The sequence below is a fragment of the Lissotriton vulgaris genome, chromosome 3_1 (genome assembly GCF_964263255.1).
Source record: "Lissotriton vulgaris chromosome 3_1, aLisVul1.2, whole genome shotgun sequence".
Lineage (NCBI taxonomy): Eukaryota > Metazoa > Chordata > Amphibia > Caudata > Salamandridae > Lissotriton > Lissotriton vulgaris.
The window spans coordinates 1,236,599,807-1,236,623,661 of NC_141689.1; the positions used below are offsets into that span (position 1 = coordinate 1,236,599,807).

The 23,855-nt window shown below is 45.3% G+C and overlaps 1 protein-coding gene across 2 annotated transcripts in view; it reads right to left on the reverse strand.

The window, feature by feature from the left end:
• The window catches only part of RBPMS (RNA binding protein, mRNA processing factor), a 678,829-nt gene extending 663,113 nt beyond the window's left edge, over window positions 1-15,716 (reverse strand). For both annotated transcript variants that reach the window (XM_086961708.1, XM_086961707.1), the window contains exon 1: window positions 15,178-15,716. In XM_086961708.1, coding sequence (XP_086817834.1) covers window positions 15,178-15,234 — 57 coding nt within the window. In that variant the 5' untranslated portion in view covers window positions 15,235-15,716. The remainder of the gene's footprint in view (window positions 1-15,177) is intronic.
• Between the last annotated feature and the right edge of the window lie 8,139 nt (window positions 15,717-23,855).

Sequence of the window (23,855 nt, forward strand, 5' to 3'; positions counted from 1 at the left end):
ACACAACAATAAACCAATGGATCAAGAGGGCTAGTCAAAAGACCCTACAAGTAAATGTATAAATATAACTGTGAGAAAAAGAAAAGGTCTTGGCTAGCGCCAGACCTAAAGATTAATCAGTGCATATTTATTTGCTTCGGACCCTCGCAAATTCAAGGTCAATGTTGTCCTGAGAATATTTGTTCGAACCCTTCAAATTTCATCGGTATTCTTCAAATAATCACCTCTTCCCCCCATGCAGTGCTTTTTAAAACACATTTTAATACTGGAGGGGGGAATACGTCCAGGTAGGATAAACCACATTTCCATGCACGGGAAGTCCCCACTCACTGTGGAAATGTCAGGCACCTCTACATGTAGTGTGTGGAATTACACACAAACATCCATGGTATTACTTAGAGTTCGAGTTTAGTTGTTCCTTGAACATCCTTGGTTAATATGGCTGCTGACCTGGGAGTTATCACTAGTGGTGGCAATACCCTACAGGTATTATTTCAAAATAATATTTATAGTGATATTTACACCAAGCCTGAACTACCCCTACTTCAAATGATCAACGTAAATGCCAATGTAAACTCTGTTCATAGACTCATGAATCTGATTGTCACTTAAGAACTATCTAGTTCCTATTTTTATATTTTTCAATTTCATGAGACATTCTATTTTTTCTGTCGTTCAGATGACGTTAATCTTAACAATTCAGAAAAGGGGGTGGTGATGAACAGAGTGTCTGAATTAAGCAGACCACTCTTACCCAGTCCAAAGATCAGGGCTTGATCCATCACCGTTATTTATCTCACTGCACCATCCCAGCTCAGAACCTGGCTATATGCAAATCAGTCTGTCCCTGGCCCAGTGCATCATGGGAACAGGGCAGACTAAACTACCATCACCACCCCCTTTTCTGAATCGTTAATCTTAACAGGCATGGAACTTATCCTTCAGTTAGAGGTAAGGTATGGAGTTTGCATGAAAAGAAAATTTTTCCACTTTTGTGCGTACCAGGTTGATAGACTTAGCACAAGATAACTGCACAGATAACCGACCACTTGTCAGACTGCCGACAGTCCCATGGGCTTCTGCATCAAAATGTTATTATCATGCATCTTCTACTGACAGTGGCATTTAATGGGCAATATTGGGGCACATGCCGAAGGCTTTATTCAGACACACCACTCAGAGCATCTAGTTCTCCAGGTACCAGTCCTGTATAGATCCAGCTAAGACGGTATTGTCTGCCATGGGTCATGACCATGCTTCCGTAAGGCGAGCTTTACAGTATGACAGAGTGTTGTGGAACATTCTGAAAAAAGGCTCCACTACTTACTTTTTAAGTGTATGGGGAGCACACCAGTAGGCAACATACTATTTTGCCTGGAGCGCTCTAAATCCTGGCTATGTTTTCCAATGCACCCATGTACAGACAACACCAATAAAGAATATGGAAAATATTTTCAGAAAGAGAAAGCTGCAGGACTTCACCAATGGTAAAGAAAATCGTGTTCTTAAACTAGTATGGAGAATCTAGTCGTAATTGTAAGGAACACTGGGGCAGATTTACAAAAAACGGACGCGTCTCTAGAGATGTGTCCGTTTCCCTGCGACAGCCTGCGATACCCTTGCACCTCCATGGAGGCGCCCTATTTACAATACAGCGCACTATGGCGCAAGAACTGACAGATGTGTCAGAAATTCTGATGCATCTGTTGCTGCAAAAGTTACGCATTGCTGGAGTCATGTCGCAAGCTCGACGCAACTCCAGCAGTGCATGTTGAGGCCTATACTTATTGTACTGTATTACTGCTTATGGCTGCTTGAAGCAGGCGTAAGGTTTTGACACAGTGGCGTCCTAGAAGGGGCGCAGTGAAATCTTGTAGATTTCACTGCATCACTTTTACTAGGCTTTCCTGCGTGGCAATGTCCACCCTGCATACATTATACCTGACGCAGGTATATGGCGCGGGGAATTACAACATAACCCATCTCCCTAGATGCGTTACGTTGTAAATTGGCTGTATTGTTTACGCCGCTGCTGTGTCAAAAAAGTGACGCAATTGTGGCGCAAAAATGCTGCAAAGGGCTTGTAAATCTGCCCCACAACATTTTTATGTTTTGGGGAGGAGGTGGACTTTCTAGCCTTTCTAATGATTGAGAGCCACCCCAAAACAAAGGGTCAGAGCAAAAGAGCTCCCAAAAAAATCAGCCTTAAAGCTGATGAAGATGTTAGTGCTCTTTACACGGCCACGGGTGTCGGCCATCTTATATTAAGATACAGAAGAGGGAGAAAAGCCACATCCTAGGAGAACAATTCTCATGGTGGTTTCACCAATTGCAAAGTCCACTTTATTTCACCTGGAGATTTTGCCAGAGATGATATGTGAGTGCTTCAAGCCAATGTTATTATGACTCCATGTGAAACAAAGCCGGGCGTGTGTGTTTAGGAAGCGGAGTCTCTGATTTCCAGTTAGTGAGGATTGTTTTAATCCCTAATGCAAGGGACAAATCTATCAACATGAGCCAGAGAAACCTTGCATTGGGTTTGCCTTGATATACACTCACTGGCTCTAACTTCACACGAAGAATATCTTCCATATTGGTATTGATTTCCTTCCCTGTAGGATTAACATGTTCACACTCAGACATCATGTACAGATTTACATTTCTTAAGTGGCTCCTTGTGCTTGAGTTTGTTGGGGGATGAGTTCTATAGTCGAGGTTCTTGTTTGAAAAAGCGTCTTCCAGCCACCATATCAAGTCAAAGGCATAATAAAATGACTTTGTCAGATTTGTATCAGTGATCTTTCTCTCTTTCTGCCTGAAAGGTAGGTGGAGGGGAATCAAAGTCAATTATTCAACATGCACTGTCAAAGCCAAGGGTTTGACATTTGTAGTGTGCTGCTGGCTTTGCAAATGCATGTTTGTGGACTGGGGAGCATCTGAAAAGAGATGTTCCACAAAAAAAAGGTTGTTTTCTTTTCTTTGGGACTCACTTGCCAGATGCTTTTGTCAGCGCTGGCTTCCAATGTTGTCGCGCTTGTTGCACCCTGTAAAACAGTCCCTCCTGCATTTCAGTGGAGGCAGAAGGACACACCTAAGCATCCAGTAGAAAAACGGTGACACCAAAATGCTCCTCTGTGATGTTTTAAGAAGTAACTGGTATTGGTGCAGGCCAATGACTGATATTTCCTTGCCAAGAAAAAACGAATGCCATTAGAAGTCTGACCTCAAGCTCATGCCTACAGAATACATGTTCACCAAAAATTGCTAAAGTGTCATACACTTGAAACCTTGAAAAGCATCGACACTTCAAATCAGTCCTGTTCAACATTTTAAGCCAATGTAAATCCCACCTGGCACGAGAGATGTGTTTCGCCTCTTAGGGCCAGGGAGTAAACTGCCTCACACAGTGTCCGTGACTTGTAGCGCTTAAGTCAGTTTTTAGGAGATGTTGGGGACAGGAAATCCGAGCGAAATCACTTTTTTGTCAGAATATAAACAGTGCAGGGTAGATCTCATGGACAGTATGGAAATGGAAGGAGGCACTTTGGAACGCATTTTTTACACCAGAGATAAATATTTATTTATTTATTTCTTTTATTCGTTTTTATGTAGCGCAGACTTTACCCGAAGGTGTCAGAGCGCTTCACAATAGGAACAGCAATGATACATGAGGAGAAAATTACAAGTGAACAAATTGCAAAAGCAAACGTTAAGCTACATGAGGCAAAAGTGACAATTGTGAGCAAACAAAATACAAGAGGGAGCAAACGGTACATTACAGGAGGAAAAAGTGATATGTGTGCAAAGTTACACAAGCGTGCAAAGTACAAGTAGAGGTATAATACTGCAATAAATGGCAGACACTCAAACACAAGAACAAACGTTAAGTAGGCAATGGTGGCACTTGTGCGAGTATCGAAAGCAAACAAAATGTAAGAGGTAGCAAACAGTGTGTTACAAGAGAAAAGTGACGTGTGCAGTTAGAAGGATAATACTGCAATAAATGGAGGACCCTCAAACCACAGGAACACACTGGGAAGGCACTTCCATAGTCATGGAAGGTAGAGTTTTCTATAATGGAAGGTCTTCCTTCAGATAATAGAGAGGGCGTGAATTAAATTTGGAAGTGTCTTTGAAGGAGGAGAACTTTGAGGTCAGTTTTGAAGGCCTGGGGGGAGGTGGTGGTCTGGTGCTGAGGCGGAAGTGAGTTCCAGATTCTCACCGCGTTGCCTGAAAAGGATTGGGCCATCGATCTTTCCTTCTTGAAAGTGGGAGTAAGGATAGCACACCACGCCAAGGTTCTTGCATTATTCTACACTATTTTTGTCCCCTGCATACTGGAGACTGGGCTCAACTCAAAATAGCTACAAAAGGAATTCTGTGCGTTTACAAAGGCTCACTTTACTATCTTAAAAATATACTTACTATCTACAACACACAAAAAAAACCCTTACTGAACTTTTACACACTGCTATAGACTCATATGTCCTTATTATTAATATATGAATGTTTCAAAAAAATGTGTTGTTATTCTGGGTGTACGCCATAGTTGTAATTCGGTGTCGGGTGTTAAAATCTAATCTGTGCCATAAACAGGATTATAAATTGGGGCCATATTGGGCATTTAAAACCTAAGCAGACACATTGCCATTTTTGCCCACCTCTGAACGAGGGGAAACACCTGCAGTAAGCGCTTTATTCTTCATTCGGAGGTTTAATGCTTAGTTCGAATAACGCGGAAATTGCACAGCCATTAATTTCGCGCCCCACACAAATACTAATCAATAGGTGCCCAGTTTGCACCTGCAATAGCGCCTGAGCTGCAGTCAAGTGCAAAGTGTTTAGGAATAAAGATGGGCACATTTCATTAAAGGTTTGTGCAGCCAATAATTGCAGGAGCAAACAAAATCCTGCATTTTAACACACATGGTCCCTATTTGTACGTAAACGATAGTTTGGACCCACGGGGCGATTAGCTGGACCTAAGTGTTTCAGGAAATTCTGGTTTGCTTATGTCACGGCGGGCTAAACGCCGGCCTATCTCATCTTTGGCCGCAGCATTTATCATCAAGGACATCTGATTAATATTGTTTACCAATTCGAAAGTTCCAGAATGGGGAGTGGGGGAACAGCACAGGACTCATGCATGTGTGATGCAGTCAGAAAAACAAAACAGAGACAGACTACTTTTGAACCGCCACCAAACGACCCCAGCGCTGGACTAGCACCAATAGCTAACAGTCATTTACAATGCAATAGGTCTTGCAGCATTAAAGTTTGAGTTATTGGCATTGTGTATGATAATGCGTTGCATAATTTTTTTCACAAACTTTGAATTGGTGAGCAGTGAGAGCATGTGCAAGATTATACTGTTCTTGAAAGCAGTGTGGTAGACGAGTGCAGGAATTTGGGTGACCTGAGCAATGTGGATGATGCACCTCACGCACGGGGGTGACGCAGTTATTATTCACACAGCTCTAATGATGCACCTCTGGCACGGGCTTACAGCTCTTATTATTCACACAGCTCTAATGTTGCACCTTAGGCACGGGCTCACAGCTGTTATTATTCACACAGCTCTGATGATGCACCTCTGGCACGGGCTTACAGCTCTTATTATTCACACAGCTCTAATGATGCACCTTAGGCACGGGCTCACATCTGTTATTATTCACACAGCTCTGATGATGCACCTCACGCACGGGCTCACAGTTGTTATTCACACAGCTCTGATGATGCACCTCACGCACGGGGCTGATGCAGTTATTATTTACACAGCTCTGATGATGCACCTCAGGCACGGGCTCACAGCTGTTATTATTCACACAACTCTGATGATGCACCCCACGCACGGGGCTGATGCAGTTATTATTTACACAGCTCTGATGATGCACCTCAGGCACAGGCTCACAGCTGTTATTATTCACACAGCTCTGATGATGCACCTTAGGCACGGGCTCACAGCTGTTATTATTCACACAGCTCTGATTATGCACCTCACGCACGGGGCTGACACAGTTATTATTTACACAGCTCTGATGCACCTTAGGCACGGGCTCACAGCTGTTATTATTCACACAGTTATTATTCACACAGCTCTGATGATGCACCTCACGCACCGGGCTAACGCAGTTATTATTTACACAGCTCTGATGATGCACCTTCGGCACAGGCTCAAAGCAATTATTATTCACACAGCTCTGATGATGCACCTCATGCACGGGCTCACAGCTGTTACAGTGCTTCCTTCTTTTTACTGGGGGCAACCTGGCTGGATAAATGCAGTGAAGTTTCTCAATGTAAAGACTTTGCTGCCTCAGCTTCATGTTTACTTTGTTTCACTGTCTCAGAAATGTCCCTTTAAGTGGTTAAAAGGCTACCTAAACAAGAGCAAAGAATATACACAAAAAAAAACCTGAAGCACCCCGAAGCCCGTTTACAGTTGGTGCTGTGGTGCGCGTGACGAAAACTAGCGTGGGGCGGTACTTCCGTTTCCTGCTGGAAGCTCGCGCCCACGGAGTGGCTGGCCAGGAGAAGAGCAGTCAGGAGAGGAGCAGTGGTGACGCAGGGCTCCCATGCCCGAGGGAGAGACCCGCAGTGGCGGCTGAAGTCCGGAGTTGCGCCGATGAGGTGAGTGGGGCTTAGTTGTAGCGGGGGGGTGGCGGGGGATGAGGGGTGTGCGGCGGGTGTGGTGGTGTGTGTCTCTGTATGTGTGCGCTTGTGTGTATGCGTGCGTATATAAGCGCTAGTGTGTGTGTGCGTGCATGTATGTCTCTGCGTGTGTGTGTGTGCGCGCGTCTCTGTATGGGTGTGTGTGTGACTAGCCTGCCGGAAACGGAGCGCGTGGTTGTGCGCGCCACCCGCTCCGATCCCTCTCTTGACGATGCGCACGGCCAGGTCTTGTCTTCTGGAAAGCGAAGCCAGTGACAATAGGTTAACGCCACGAGACCTAATAAAAACCTTGATTCGTCATTGAGATGGACACATTTGGGCACCCTCCAGAGTTACTAAACGTGTTTTCCAACATCCTAATGTTTAGATGGATTTGTTGCACCGTATCCCCTACTTTGTCAAGTGGTCACGTCACATGCTAAGCCCCTCCTTCTGCTAAATCAACCTTACGCCCAATGATACCAGATACCACGTGTAAGCCTGTAGGTCAAGGTCCCACATGATCCTCACCCCCTCCAGTGGAATGCCTTTCCAGTCTAACTCAGAGCTACCGCATCGCTCCCCTGACTTCACAAGAACCCTCAAAACCTTGACCTTAAACTTTGATTCTAAGCTCAAAGCAAAATAATTTGAGACTATTATGGAAAGAAAACATAGCTTCACCAGCCATGCATCTTTGTACTTTATTTTCAACATAAGTATGTAATTTCAGAAACATTATGTAGCATGATATAAAAGTATATGCCTATGTTCTGATCTCCCTGGTAACACCATTGTATACCATTAATCTACATTTACACAACGACGCCAATTGCAAATACTCTTTTGTAACACCTCATGATATGTACAGCACTTCTGTTAGAAGGCCTAAAAATATAATAAAATACAGAAACAAGGATGGTTTGGGGGCCCTGCTAAAATTAAGAAATATTTGATGAGGTAACTGTTAAAACCAGATTTACTAAACTAATGGTCTGTACTAGGGACCTATGGAGAATTCTATCTTTCCACTGTAGGAGGCAAAGGATTATGGGCCAGAGTTAGGAAGACTTTCTTGTGATTCGCTCTTGTATTTCTACTGGCTTACAGTTGAATTTCAGGAGGCACCCAGGAAAACTCTTGGAATTTAGGAGTACTCCTGGATTACTCCTGAAATTAAGGTGAAAGCCAGAAGTACTACAAGAGTAACTCATAACTAATCATGGTGAAATCGTCCTTAATGCAGGCCTGCTCTGTTTTGATGCCAGCACCAATAATTTTTTACTGAACAACCTTTCTGATCAGACTAATCCAAAGAATTTTAGTAAGGTTCTCACCACATTTCAGGTCAGTCACCTTCAAGTTCAAAGATTATGTATGTGTCATCTTGAACAGTAGAATCAGATCACTCATAACGAAAACAGTCACGGTTTTAATGAAATAACTATCTCAAGGTTGTATGTTCTTACAACGCATTCCGTTGCAACGCATGCCTTTACCACGCATGCGTTACAACGGAATGGTTTTTCTACGCATAACTTTTTCCTCGATTTCTTCCGTTGTGACGTCGGACGTCGTTAAGAAGAAGCAGAAGTTTCCTCTTAAACGACGTTGTTTTCCTGCACATCTCGACGTTTCTTCTGGTGAGTTTTTTTGGGGGGGGGGACCCCCACCAAGCCCCCCCTTTTTTTTTACCCTTTACCACACATGCCTTTACTACGTACCTTTATTGATTTACTTAGAGTGCCCACTTCCGCATGAATCCAACACACTTGCATCACATGATTAGTGTATTTTGTGTTTCCCGTATTCCTATTGGTTTTCACCCCGATCACGTGATCACTGTCAGTCCGTTTTTGACTTTTTTATTTTTGCGCGTAAATCCACTTCCCCTGTGCTTGCATCTCGAGAAGAGTATCGACACGGATGGTTCAAGTGCGCTGTAAGTTATATTTACCCGTTTATCAGTAACGTTACCGACTGTGTGCGCTTCAGCACACAATATAGACACTTGCCTGCAAGTTTGATAACCAATTTGTGTATTACTACCTCTGCACGTCGTCTCTGCCGAGCACTTAGTTTAAAAAATTCACCATCGGATTAGAATGCACCTCCCTATTCACGCTATGATTTTAAATTATGTTTGCACTATATACACGTTGAGCACGTATTTTGATTGTACTATTGGTATGTATTATTTAGTCGCGTGAATGAACAGGTCCTGTTTCATTTCTTTACAGACCCCTGATGAAGGGCCCTGTTTTGTTGACCCTAAATGCATTGGGTATTGATGAAAAACTATGAACCATTTTGATTAATTGCGACATAAGATGTTGATTATGCCAGCATATGAAATTTAATCTGAACATGGAATTGAATTGAATCAAGTTATTTGATTGGAGTACGAACATTGAATTAAATAAATTTGAACTTTGTGAAGAAACCCTGTGTTTCATGAGAGATTGTGCGCACATTTCTAGTGGGTAGGTGACCCTCCCCACATCACGTTAAAACAACATGTAGAGCATAGGTGGGTGGGGGACAACACCAAAGGTGCGGGTGGCGGTAAGTAAAAAAGATGGCGGAGGGAATGAAGCAATTTAGAGGGCAGGGATTAAGGTAGAAGCAATGGGCAAAAGAGAGCAAGATGGGGCGAGTGAGACCAGAGCGCACAGGTGAGAAAGCTATGCGGGAGAAGTACACGACGTCTGTTCAACATAAGAGGAGCCGGAGGAGAAGCACACGGGCAACAGAGAGAAACATGGAGTGTGTGTGGTGGAGAGAATTACATGAAGGAAACAGCTGGGAAACACACACACCCTTAAGGAGTGCTCAACCCAAAAGAAACAAGCATTGGCAAAGCCTAATAGGTTTCTCCTATGCTAAATCTATTGATTTTGTCAATGTGTTTTTACATGATCCTCAGCAGCACGAGTTGCTCTGCAACATGGCTTAATGTAAAAATAAAAAATGCAATGGTGCGGTCAGGGTTGACTGCATCATAGAGCTTTTTTTCCTTGACATGCACTCAATAAGAGTGGATGTTCAAAAGTAACAAAAGAGTACCTGCAGGAGCCCGCAGTCAGTAGAAAGACACTGCCACAGGAAGCCGTATTTGGTCCATGCTACACCGCATGGACACACAGAGAAGCCCTAAGAGGAAGGTGAGGCGAGAGGGTGCAGACGAATGGTAAGTAAAGAAACACGAGTGACGTGGGAGCCAACCAATTGTCAGTAGAAGTAAGTAATGGGAGGGCTTGAAGACCTTTTTAAGATTTTTTTCCAAAACAGTAGCTTTCGTAGACAGGGCATGCATACTGTAGGTCAAACCTAAAAAATAATGCTTGAAAAGCAAGCACTGGAAGCTCACATGTAATCCATCCACGTTCCAAGGAAGGGACAAACACAAGAAGAGGAATTAAAGCCCACACAAGCTAATGAATGAAAAGCAAGCAAATGTGAGTGACAGTAAAGACTACCAAAGATAAGTAGTGTGTGGGCTCTAAGCCCACTGTAAACTGACAATAGGTCTTTTCACCAATAGGCAGATTGTGCTGTTTGGTAGGCAAGAACTAAAAATCCTGGATTCGCATTGAAGTAGTTTTAGCATAACAATGATAAATGTTGTGCATCCATTTTATTGTATTTCGTTTTTATTATTTTCAAATGAATATACAAAATGTGGTGCATATAATGCATATAATGGATGCAAACCATATGAGAGGTGTATGAGCATTAAAGACCATGATCACGAACAGTAGACATATTAAAACACATAACTTGTGTTAATAGATGCACAGAACTATGAGTGACACATTGTGAACAACAATTACGACTGATAATCTTTATATTCAGGTGATCCGGGGTAAAAATGTGACTATGTAAGAGGTGATTCTAATATACCTAGGAGAATACAAGAATATGGTAATAGTTCCAACATTAACTACAACAAAATGTATGGAGTTTCTGCTCAGTTTATCAATGTTGCACATCAATATTCCCACAAAACAGCCACCACATATAATTCTCGAGAGAATTCATGCTTCTTTGGTGGAAACGTGCAAAATGGAGCCCAACATAGACTGATCGTAGTTCCATGAGCTATGTTGTTGCTAAAGTTTTAAATTGATTGTGAAAATATAAAGATGATCTTGTCCTACAATATTAACATATTACTTAGAAATCTTATAAACTGCATTCCCTGTGACAGCCTTGCATTGGTCTACAAGCAGGACATATCCCAAAGATGCAAGGGCAAATTTTTGCAAATAATGATCTGCATATTTTACTTCCAAATTCAATAAAAGTCAAAAGTACCCCTGTCTTGCTTAAATTGTCTCAAACAGTGATTGCCTGTGGCTTTGTTATGCAAACCAGCTATCCTTACTCGTCTTTCCTATGTACAGGAGTTGAGCCCAGTTTTGCTACCACTGTTCACCTTATGCTAGCACAAGCTGGTTCAATGATTCCTGATGTCTCTCCTGTCTTTAGGAAACTCCTAAAAACCTGGCTTTTTTTGCAATAACTCTGCCCCCCCTCCTGACTACTTACTCTTGCTGTGGGACTCGTTAGCGCCGGGACACCTCCCCAGAGGTAGCTGTTCGCGCTCAATAAGTTTCTGTATTATTATTATTATTATTTGTGCTCCACAAATGAGTTGGGCAAATATTTTTTAATAAGAGGCTCTTACTTGTGGTATAATAGTGATACCTCATCCAAAACCTAATTAGACCTTCATAGTTACTTCTACTTTACTTTTTTATTCAACCCAATCCACAATATTAACAGCTTTATTCTCACCTCTATCAAGACCCAGGCGTAATTTGATCTTTTGCTTCTAAGGGGCAAATCTGTAGTTTATTTGCACTTGAGTATGAACAAATTCTTGTCCACCTCGAGTTTTACAACATCCATCTGCTTTTGTAACCTTTCTGATGTTTTACCCAAAAATGACAGGTTACACACATACTGTAACATGTCAACATTCTCTGATATTATTATTTAAGGATACTTTCCAGATATCTTCACTTTGTGTGGTAAATCTGCCAGACAAATATTGGGAAGTATAAGGGTCAAACTTTAGCCATTTTGACCTTTTATATATAAAGATTTTCATACGTCAAATGTCTTTACCTATGGTAACTGCTTCCACCAATATATTAGTGTGAAAGAGAATTAGAATTCTGATCTGAGCTGTATTCTACCCCATTCTAAGCAAATTTACTGATATCAACGTCTTATGGATGGCGTTGAATGTGACTTTGAAGTATATGAATGTAGAAAAGAGAAGTTTGTTTATTTTCGTTCAAAGATTGGAATGTACTCCGATCAGGCTGAAGAACAATCACCAACCATCGAGAATTCTGAAGGAAAAAATTCTTTAAAAAATCAGGACCCAACTAATTCTTTGTCAGAACCATGAATTGTTTGAATGTGCAGCTTGTGATCCGAGCCTCATATTCTTACACCACATCTACAAGCGGCCGGTAAATGCCACTACTACAAGTCTCATGTATCACCCCAAAACTCAGAGCTAATACATCTAATTTCAACCAACCCCATTCTTCCATCAATGCCCAAAAGAAGTATTAAACCCTTGTCTGGAAAGGACTTGGGTGCCTCAACAAGACGTAGGAAAGTGCTACAGATATGCTACCACACTATGCAATATACAGATGAACTGTGGCATCTGAAATCTACCTGGACGTCACCCATTCTTAATGTTTCCAGAAAAACGGATTTTCATTCCCTTATCACTACTCAGTTTCAAAAGTAAGACTATCCAGTTGAATTTGTGTTGACCTTCGCCTGATGGCGGTTTTGTCGGCAAAGGTTAATTTACAAATGCTTTCAGATCTTGTCTCTGCAAGATGAGTCCCTACTACATGCCACGGCCTACATCTATCCTCTCTTGTGCCTCCCTTCTGCCTCCTGTCAAACTAAGAAATTAGTTCTTCCATCTGCTTCTCTGGCCCAATTCACTTCCGGTATTGTCCACACATCACATCTCGCTCATGTGGTGGCCTCACATGCTTCAAAAATCATGTACTACAAAGACAAAAATTAAATTAAGACTAAACAGTTTTTATGATCATCAGCTTTCTGTGTAAAATGGAGCCTGTCACATCACATATTATTTCTACGGGTGGAAACTCTTTCCAAAAAGACCCATGACCCCCAAATACACACATTTTGCTGTTAAAAAGACTTTCTTTGCATGAGCTACTTCTAAGGCGGGCAAACAATTTCTTCCTTTGCATGAGCAGAGAGTCCCATCCTCGTCGCCACTTGCCAAGAAAAACTGCAACACTGTTGACTTCAATACTTTCTTAACCGCATCGCTGCGGCGGTTATTTTTCCCTGCTCTGCTTTTTTCGTAAAGCCGCGTTAGATGACGAGCTCAGCTCGTCATCCGCACACGACCACCGTGGCTGATGACGAGCTGAGCTCGTCATCAGCATCAAAGGGGTTAAAAGCCCCCCCTCTAACTCCTGCTGGCAGAATCTCCAACAACCAAGATTCTGAATGGTCACACTTTCCAGTTTTTGGGGTAGCATGCTAAATATAAAAGATTACAACACAGCGATCTCCCACAACTTTGTGGGAGAAGCCGTTGTGGCCTTTAGAGAGGCATGCGCTCCTCTGCATTAGAGCGTAAGCATTGAGCTTCTCACTGTAATAATCCACTGGCCACAACAGAATTTTTGTTAGTCATGCAACAATAATACGCTGAAAATGGAATGAATAAACCCCCTCATTGATACAGATTCCTGTTAGACTTTGAAACTTTCAGCTACTGCTGTAGAGGTCACCCCACCAGAGCACCATCTACAACAGTAAGCGGCTACTCTAGCTCATCAGGAAGGCACTGCAGTTTTCAGGACTGGGACAACTTGAGCAGCCAGTAGAACAGCCACTGACTCAAGAGTGGCATAAACATAGGTGCAAGACATCCCTCCTGCCGTAAAGAGGGTTGGGAACAACTCACTCATGGCGCCCATTCCTCAAGGGGTAAAGCAACCAGATTCTAAACCAGGCTTTGTTGCTTGACAAATCACTTTATATGAAAGAACTTCAGCCTAAGCCCAATTTCCCCCATTTCTTTTCCCAATAACGTTGACTCCCAGTCAGTGCTTAATTTAAGCCGGTGGTGTCCAGTGCTCAGCACCTACACTTAATTGTCAGCACTGGAACTTGAACCAAGAGCGCCACCATGTGGCAGACTTACCTGATTTAGAAATCAGCACAACATTTATTAATTCAAAATACATTAAAAACTACGAAAACTTGTGACGTAAGCCATTCTTATAGCTATGGTGGCCTAGAAAAGTCTGAATAGTCACACTCTTAGGTGTGTGATGGCTAGTAGTTGTGCTGGTACTGTTACTTCCAGCGCCGTTAAGAGCAATGGGTGGTGCAAGCTACAGTGGCCTCCTGATGAGAGCCCTAGTACTCGTTATTTTACAAATTAAGCACTGCTCCCAGTTCTAGCTGGTTTTGGTCCAGTGCCAAGCCGAGTTTAGAGTATGGCTTGATGCTTTTTCAGGAGCTATGAAAGGTATTGTAGAACCAGGAAGAGTTCACGGCAGAGGACCTAGTCACATAAACTGCACGGTAGCCTAAACCTTCGTCCGTGACCAGGTGAGTCGGCTGTGGTGTGAACAGTCTGTTTTACAATCCCCCAGTCACTCCTAAACTCGACCGTGGTTATTCATTGTTGGAAACTGGATCGGAAGTCAGTGCAAAGGTAAGCAGAAAATGAACTTTTCAAGGAAAAAAAAGTTACAAATGTAGCTGCTGCGGGTGTAATCCCGACTTTTTGTCTCTACTGCGAGTCACTAAATTCGTAAAACTTGCATCAGGACATATATTTACCAAAGGTGGAACTTATCACACTGCCATCACGTCAAACGTTCAAATTGACGGTGGACGACGTCAACTAATATTATGCACAGAATCTGCAACCCTCAAACTGCCTAACTGCTGAAATTTGCGTTCACAATTTTTCATGCAGCCCAAACATTTGTTGAGTTACGTGGCAAGCAGTGTGTCGCAGCGTGGAGGCACAGCTGCGCACCGCTATTTATTCTGGGATTTGGAAGAAGATAACAACCCCCGTCGAGACATAGAAACAGCGCTTGAACAAACAATGTGCTTTCCTATACATCACTTTCCAAAGTTTACAGAATCTGGTGTGATGTGCTCCCAAAAGCCTCAACACACATGTAGATCTTTACATCATGTTGGGCAACACACGAACTTGGCACGCTGGTTGGTCGATGAGCCTGCATTTCGCTTTTCCTGCCTTCCATGAACTTTCACCTGAACTTTGCCCCGTCCTGCCCAACGCTCCTTATCTTCCCATCAGAGGGCCTCTCCCCCTCTATAAACATGTCAGAGTAAGAGTCACACAGTACGGAGAAGAAACAGAGGAGCCCCCATACAAAAGCTGGCCCCTTCTGGACATACCCGGCACCTGAGGCGCCCGCTCTCGGGCGCCCTCTGGCGGCACGGTGATGAACCTACCTCGGGCTCCTGCAGGTTGACCTCGTTGGGGGCGTTCTCCTTCTCCGCGCTGTTCATCTTCGTGCTGATCCCTTGACGTCCCGTCCCAAAGATGTCTCCTCGCACTGATCCCAGAGTTTGCCTCCTCGTCCCGACGGCGGCAGGGGCTGGGGGAGACCTTCAGGGGAGGCTGGCCACGCGACTGCCCCGCATCAGAGTGCCCCAGAGTGCAGCTCACACTGGAGTGTGTCTTTTTGCCAGAGCGCTATAAACATACAACAACTTCGCCCCGGGTGGGTAGGGCGCGTTAGAGGGGAAAGGACTGTATTAAAAGGGGGCGCTGGTTTGGGGGAGACGGTGCGGGGATGGCTTTCTCCAGATATCTGCTGCGCACTGCGGGGAGGCAGGAGCCGGGGCCGTCTCCCAGCTCTGTCAGGGGGTGGGTGGGGGCTGCCGCCGGCAGGAAGGGATGGGGCTGAGGAGGACTCCGTATCACTTCCAATTACTCTTCGGGAGAGCACAGGAATACGTCAAGACGTTTTAAACATCCTTGTAAAAGAGTTTGAAGATTTCCAGAAAAGGTCAGGATTAGGAGGTGAGGGTAGGAGGCGGAGGGAGGGCAGAGAGAGCGCGAGCGAGCAGGGAGGGAGAGGCCGAAGGAGGACAATTAATGATGTAGGGTGAAGGGGGAGGGGGCGCGGGGGAGCAGAGGAGTCATTGCAGGGGGTGTGAGGCAGCCGTGCATGACAGCAAGGGAGTATTTTCAGTTAAAGTACGAGCGTGTGCAGTGGAGCCAAATTCACAATCTACAGGGCATTCAAAGAGGGAGGAAAAACTTCAAGCACTGTCTTTCACAAAGTTGTACTTAAGTTTGCTGTTTGTTACAAACCAGCCCAAGAAGGAATTTCAGCATTTAGAGTCTGGGTCAGACAGCCGTGTCCACATATATTCATCACTCACTGTATGTCACACTGCAGAAAGGGTGATGTAATAACAAGTTTTATCGTTTACCTCCCTTTCTCCAAGGGCAAACTGCATCATGTGCGCGGTTATGTGGCAGTATACGGAAACATCTATCTATCTATCTATCTATCTATCTATCTATCTATCTATCTATCTATCTATCTATCTATCTATCTATCTATCTATCTATCTATCTATCTATCTTTCCATCCAACCTGCCCACCCATGTTTATTGGCAGTAAAGCAGCTAGACGTCCATTTGTCCTCTTCTTCACCATCTATGTGCTTCTCTCAAAACTACTCTTGGACGTCTCACCACTCTAGTCCCCTTTCACCTGTTAACCAACCCTACCACCCATGCTCACGTGCACCCCCCCCCCTCCCCACACGATGACTTGTAGGCACTAGTGCAGGAAATGAGGGGTATCCAGATGCATCCTGGTTCTGGAAGCTTTTCCTGAGCCTGGTATCCGGCTGACCCAGTGGAATATGCTGAATTTGTCCTGGTGTCATTTTTAGTTTTTTTTTTATACCTTAGTTCACCCCCTCCCCATGTGATAGATGTGCTTGAATTGTAAGAATGCCATTAGTATCGGTGTGTATGAGTAATCACCCAAATAACAATTGAAATGGTGCTTACTAATTTCTTTTTATTTAATTCTTTTATAGTGTTACTCATTCTAGTGTAGGTGTCAGAATGCTTTTCATCACACAGAGACAATAAATCATAGAAATGTGGAGGAAATGTAACATAAGATAAGAAGGGTTACAAGGTGTAAGAGTCGTATGTCAACCATACTAGTAGACGTAATATGTTAAGAGCGCTTGTTGGGCCATGAACTGAGAAGGGCGAGGTAGTCAAAGGATATCGACAAATTGCAGAAGAATTTGTGCACTACTACCACTCCTTATTTAGTAAATGCACCAAACGATCCCTAATGGATATAAGGGAGTTCCTTGGGGATATTACTGTGCAGGAGCTCACGGTTTTAGACAAGGTAAAACAAGGGCGCGGGCATTAGTGAGGAAGAGATAGTGGGGCATATTATCAAGGTGGTTTATCTCCGCTTTTTTGGCTTTAAAAGCCAAGAAAGCGGAGATAAAATTATCTCCCTATTACCTAGCTGTCGCTAACACCAGTTAGCGACAGCTAGTAGGAGATAGCGACCATCTTGGGCCCCACTTTGCATGTCAGTGATATTTGTCACTAATGACATGCAAAGTGGGCGTGCCAAGATGTTAGCGACTGGAAACAGTCGCTAACATCGCTATCTCCTATTACCAACTTTTGGAGATATTCGCACTAAGCGCGAATATCTCCAAAAGCTAACACCTGCCCTGAGCAGTTCTTAGCCATGTTATCCAATGGGAGGTGGATAACATGGCTAAGAGCATTAGCTCGGTAATGCATGAATATCGCTGACTTTTCAGCGATATTCATGCATTACGGCCGATTTTTATCGCTTAGGATATAAACCTTGATAATAGCAAGGTTTCTAAGCGATAAAAATCGCTGCAGCTCGGCGATAAAAATATCCCCGCTAAACCAACATAGCGATAATTATCGCTAGTTGTTGGTAATATGCCCCAGTGTTTTCTACCAGGGACATAAAGACAGGGAAGGGACTGGGACTGAACAGCCTACCAACAGAGTTATACAGAAAAGTGGGAAGCGAACTGGCCCGCACTAATGCAACTTGTTTCAGGAAGCGAGGAGTCGGGGTGTCCTCCTGAGTGACCAGAGATTAGCCACTATGGAGTTTCCCTTCCTTGTGGTAATCCACAAGGAAGGGAAGCTCCATATGGATTGCGTCTCTATAGGCCAATTTCGCTCCTGAATGTGGAGTGGAAAATCTTTGCTAAACTCCTGGCCACTCAACTAAGAAGGATTGTACAGATGCTAATGCACCTTGACCAGTCAGGATTTATGCCAAACAGAGGTACGCAGTTGAATCTCAGGCGGCAATACGCTTGTATTGAAGGCACCAGCGTTGAGATTCGGCCGGCAGCGGCACTTTCGCTTGATGGGGCCAAGGCCTATGATGCAATTGAGAGGCAGTACCTGTGGGGAGTGTTAGAGAGGATTGTCTTTGGTCCTAATGTTGGACTTGGCCCTTCTGGCAGTTTCACCCCTGAACTTTTTGCCTGGCGTTCATAAATAATTATAGTGATTTCTGGTCTTTGCGCACTTTGACACTGTGGCGTAGTGTAAAGTACGTGCGCTCCCTGAGTGCGTGTGTGAGATTGGCCTGCTCTCCCATAGGAATGCATGGGGAATGTCTGTGTCCCTGGTAGTTCCTGATGCGTGAGGTGTGCATGGTCGAGTTTGGTATGTGCGAACTCGTGTGATTGAATGCTTTGCAACGATGTATGTGGCATGATTGTATCTTGTGCGGAAGTGCCACTTCTAGGAGTTGATTCAGAAAAGGGGGTGGTGATGGATAGAGTATCTGAATTAAGCAGAACACTCGTACCCAGTCAACAGATCAGGGCTTGATCCATCACCGTTTTTTAGCTCACTGCACCATCCCAGCTCAGAACCTGGCTACATGCAAATTAGTCTATCCCTGGCCCAGTGCATCATGGGAACAGGGCAGACCAAACTACCAAGCCAATTCTTTTACTGGAAAGGAAACAAGCTTCCGGGGACCGGTTTCTGGCATTACAGCCGTCTTCGGCCCGGCTTGCTTGAATCCTGATGGTGCAGTGAGCAAGGGACTCATGTCTGAGCATACCCTTCCACGCTTATGGTGGACAAAACGATTCAGAAAAGGGGGTGGTGATGGACAGAGTATCTGAATTAAGCAGAACACTCGTACCCAGTCAACAGATCAGGGCTTGACCCATCACCGTTTTTTAGCTCACTGCACCATCCCAGCTCAGAACCTGGCTACATGCAAATTAGTCTGTCCCTGGCCCAGTGCATCATGGGAACAGGGCAGACCAAACTACCAAGCCAATTCTTTTACTGGAAAGGAAACAAGCTTCCGGGGACCGGTTTCTGGCATTACAGCCGTCTTCGGCCCGGCTTGCTTGAATCCTAATGGTGCAGTGAGCAAGGGACTCATGTCTGAGCATACCCTTCCACGCTTATGGTGGACAAAACGATTCAGAAAAGGGGGTGGTGATGGACAGAGTATCTGAATTAAGCAGAACACTCGTACCCAGTCAACAGATCAGTGTTTGATCCATCACCGTTTATGCCAACTTCTAGGAGTTGGCATATTAGTGTAAAATATGCCTGGCGTATGATTGGCTGGAGCTGCCTGGGATGCCAGGCTCCAGGAGTCTGTGTGGGTCTGCCCCGGTGGTGAATGGAAAGATTAGCATGCTGATGTGAGGGAGGGGCTGCACCCGTGTCCTGAATGAGGCTGGGTTTTCCCAACACAATGCTGGCTCCACCCCCTGTGGTGCGACTGATGACCCTAGCCTGCCTGGTGAATGAAAAGGGTGGTTGAGCCATCAAGGGTGCTCCAAAACCAGCTGCGACTGGTTCTCCCCCCCACCCTGCACCTGAAGACAAAGGGAAAAGGTGTATAAAAGAGGGGCTGTGACCCCATGAAAATGTTCTTGTTCCCAACTTGAATCTGACCAGGGGCATGCTGCTGCTGGGGCCCTGGGGAAGGCTTACCTCCCTCGGCCCTGCCCAGCCCCTGGAATCCTAAAGGACTTTGCTGGACTGTGGAATTCCCTAAAGCGCCTGTTCTTTGCTCTAGCGCTGTGGAGCACTGTGTTTTGCCCTTCTAGCGCTTGGGAGCGCTGGATTGCCTACTAAGCTCTTGGGAGCGCTTCCTTTCTGCCACAGCGTGCTGAGAGCGCTTTGTTTGCCAAGCCGGTGCCCACCCGGCATTTGCGGAGTTCTGCTGCGCTCGTTATTTATTTATGAGTGCCCACCTCGCTTTACTATTTTAAAGAGCCGGTGCCCACCCTGCATTGCCCCGTGTTCACCGCCGCTGGCCCGGGACTCCTTGCAATGTTCTCCCCGGGCCACGCTGGGATTGGCTGCCGGCCCGGGATTTCCTAAGGACGTCATTCCCCGGGCCGCGCCGTGATTGGCTGCCGGCCCGAGGAGATTCCTCCGCCCCGCCCCCGCCGGGGAGCGAGACAGAAGCCGGCAGTGGTGCCAGCGTTGCGGGGCTCTCGTGACCATGAGGGAGCCCCGGATACTAAATTGCCCCGGAGCCACGAAGGCTCCATGTTGAGTCCCGGTCCCGAGATTGGGGACCGGGTGAAGGGTGAAACAGAGACCGGCGCATCTGGAGACCCGGTGAGTGCCCTGAGGGAGATGAGGGGCGTCGGGACACATTGCCGGTGCCCGCCCCTCCCCTCCAGTGCGAGCGCCTGACTGCTCGGAGGCCCGTGGGGCCTCTCCTGATGCCGAGTCCCCCGAGAGGGACTCCACCAACCCGCATTTGAATTCCCAAGCCCCGAGGGGCTCTTGAGTGGCCACATTGTGTTTCGAGCCCAGAGGGGCTCGTAGGGGGCATATTGTCGAAAGAGCCCACGAGGCTCACGGAGCCAGATGTTTCTCGAGCCCTGAGAGGCTCCAACGTTGGCTACCTTTCTAAAGAGCCCACGAGGCTCAAGGGGGCATATTGGTTTCTCGAGCCCTGAGAGGCTCAGCCCCAGTACCTTTGGTCTCGAGCCCTGAGAGGCTCACCCTTTGCATATTTATTTCTACAGAGCCTGTGAGGCTCCCACACCGTGTTTGCCCCATCATCTCCAGCTGCCCAGCACTTTGTGGGCAGCTGCCACGTTTAGGCACCCTTGACTTTGGGACACAGGGCGTCCTAGCCCCACAAGGCGAGTTGGCCTAGGGACAGTCACAGGTGGTGACTTATGTGAGTTTGGCGCAATGGTTCTTTTGCTGCACCTCTGAATGTGGTTTTATACGTCATGTTCCTTGTTCTTACACCTCTGAATGTGTTGTTGATGCATCATGTGTTTTCCTTCCTTACACCTCTGAATGTATGTTATGCATCATGTGTTATGTGCTTATACCCCTACAGGTATTGTGATACTTAGGTGGTTGTTTTCTTGCTAGTACAGGTGGTCTAGTGAGGTTCTGGTTCCCTGCGTGACCTGTTCCTAAGGTGGTTAGGATTGCGTAGGTGCTACTTACCGGTTACCAGTGATAACTGGTTGTGTGCTTTATGTTCTATTTTTTGCTACAGTGATTTATATTCTATATTCTAAGTGCTAATTCTACCCAGTGCTAAGTTCTAAAAGTGCATATTCCTGACAGTGGTCCATGTGGCCCTGTCTTGTACATATCCCCTGTAAATTCTGCCCATGTCTGTTGGCACATTGTAAAGTGTGAATGTTAGAGAGGATTGTCTTTGGTCCTAACTATATAAGGTGGATAAAACTACTGTATAGTCAGCCATTGGAGCAGGTGAGAGGTAGTGGAATGTGTTCCCAACCCTTCAAGCTACACAGGGGCACTGGCAGGGTTGCCCGTTGTCACCTATGCTCTTTGCCCTGGCGCTGGAACCTGTGGCATTTTGGCTGCGCAACGACCCGATAGTGAGTGGTTTAGTTTGGGGAGAGGAATGGGAAGATAGAATTTCCCTTTAAGTGGATGATATCCTGCTATATGTGCCTGATCCTGAGGTCTCTATTCCCAGACTGCTCCATATCTTCCACCTCTATGGAACCTACTCGCAATACGCGATAAACTGAAGGAAGTCCCTTCTTTATCCCATGTGTAAATGGGATACACAACAGACCCTCCCTGAGAAAACTGTGGGATTCAAGTATCTGGGCCTATATGTTACTAGGCAGCCTGAGCTCTTCTACTCAACCAAACTATACTCTGTGCTGGATGTGGAACACTAGATATTGCTTTCTCTTTCGCTCCTGAGGAAAGCGGCAATGTACAAAATGATTGTCCTGCCGAAGCTCCTGTTTGCACTGCAAAATATTCCATATCGGGTGCCACCTACATTTTATAAGAAGGTTAACCAAACAGTTCGACAGCTCCTATGGGATGGGGGGGTCAGCCAAAATAGCGTTTACCAAACTCACGAGAGGGTGGTACGATAGGGGCATCATCCTCCCTGATTTAGATAGGTACTGTAGTGTAGTTCCTATATCCCTAATAGGTTCTGCGCATTGGAATAATATACACTATAGTTTTGATATAGGACTGAGGTCAGTATGTCTCTATCAAGTACATTAAACTTAATTACTTTTGTGTGCCAGCTAACTCAGAGGTCACACAGAAACTTTCTTGAATGAACAAGAAGGGATTCGTTTCTGACAACCGCATAAACTTGACAACTTTGTTTCCCTTAGAGTTGGAACAATATCTTCAGAGTCTTGGAAACAATAGATTACAGTTTCACTCAGTCAATCGCGCATGCTTCGTTTCTACAGAGTTGCATAGAAATAGAGAGACGGGCATTTCAATAAAAGGGTTTATTGAATAGTCTTATTTCTCATGCAAGAGATATGAACAGCTACAATCGTAAGACAGAATTTGAAGTATAATGCATAGAGCATTAACAGTAATATAAAATAATACTGTAATAGCATGGTCTGTAGCTATGACATATATAAAAATACATACATAAATAACACAGGCTAAAATACTCAACTGGTGCTTCTAAAATAATCCTACCCCAGTGTACCTAACCTAAGTCTAGTACGAGGGAAGAAGTAGGTGCTGTTTAGCTATAGTTTAGTTTAGTTGTGCCAAGAATTGCCAATGGTTTCTCTAGGTTCTGAGCAGCTCCATACCTTTAGAATGAGAGAGGTTGGTATCTCTTTCCTGGGACTCGATCTCTAACACCCCGCAAGGGGAGTCAGAAACACTGGAGCTGGATTCTCGGTGAGGAGGATAACAGCGTCTGGTCAGCGCGTCAGTTGGGGAGTTGACTTCCTTCGGGTTTTGCTGTGGCGAGCCGTGTCGTGCAAGTAGGTAGCTGAACCGCACCGAACCGTGCCTTGCCATAGCAAGTGAAGGTATATTAATACCTTGAAGGTGTTTAGGAATGCCAGTATTGACGTAAAAGTCGGGCATAAGAACGTCATGAATAAACCTCTAAGGAATAGATGTTCATGCATAATAAATGAGTTCTTGGAGAAATCAATATCCAAGCAAGGGGAAGTCCTACAGGCTTAAGAGTCTGGTTTTCCACGAACTTGTAGTGACGTAGATGAACAGATGTAAGTAGCCATGCCTGTATTTGAGTACCATGAACTATGCCTCAATAAGGACTGGATTTCTATACCTAAATAAGGGCATTGTGAATTGTACCTATATAAGGGCATGAATCGGGAAATTCATAGCGACCCAGTGCCGCTCCTGTTCCAGTGCGCGAGTTCGCTCCCGCTGCCTGCCCGATCACCGCCGTGACCTGGGTCAGGCCCGTGCTCTACTTTGCCTCCTTCTTGCTCTGTATTCTGCATTCTCTGTGTGCCTCTACTGCACTTGCTTCCTTTCTGGTGCTATACTTGCATTCGTTGTGTGCCTGTTTTCTTGACCCTGTTGCGCTCCGCTCGCCCCCCTACCCCCCTTGCTCTGTTTTTCCTGCTATTCCTTTCGCCGCTGCCCCTGAGGCCACGCCCCCTTGCCGCCCCACTCCCGCCTCCCAGCTGCTCATCCCTCCCTCCACTCCTTAAATGGCAGCCACTGCCCGACAACAGGAGTGACCTCTGACCCTGCTTGCTCCCGCCTCCCAGCTGCTCCTCCCTCCCTCCACTCCTTAAATGGCGGCCACTGCCCGACAACA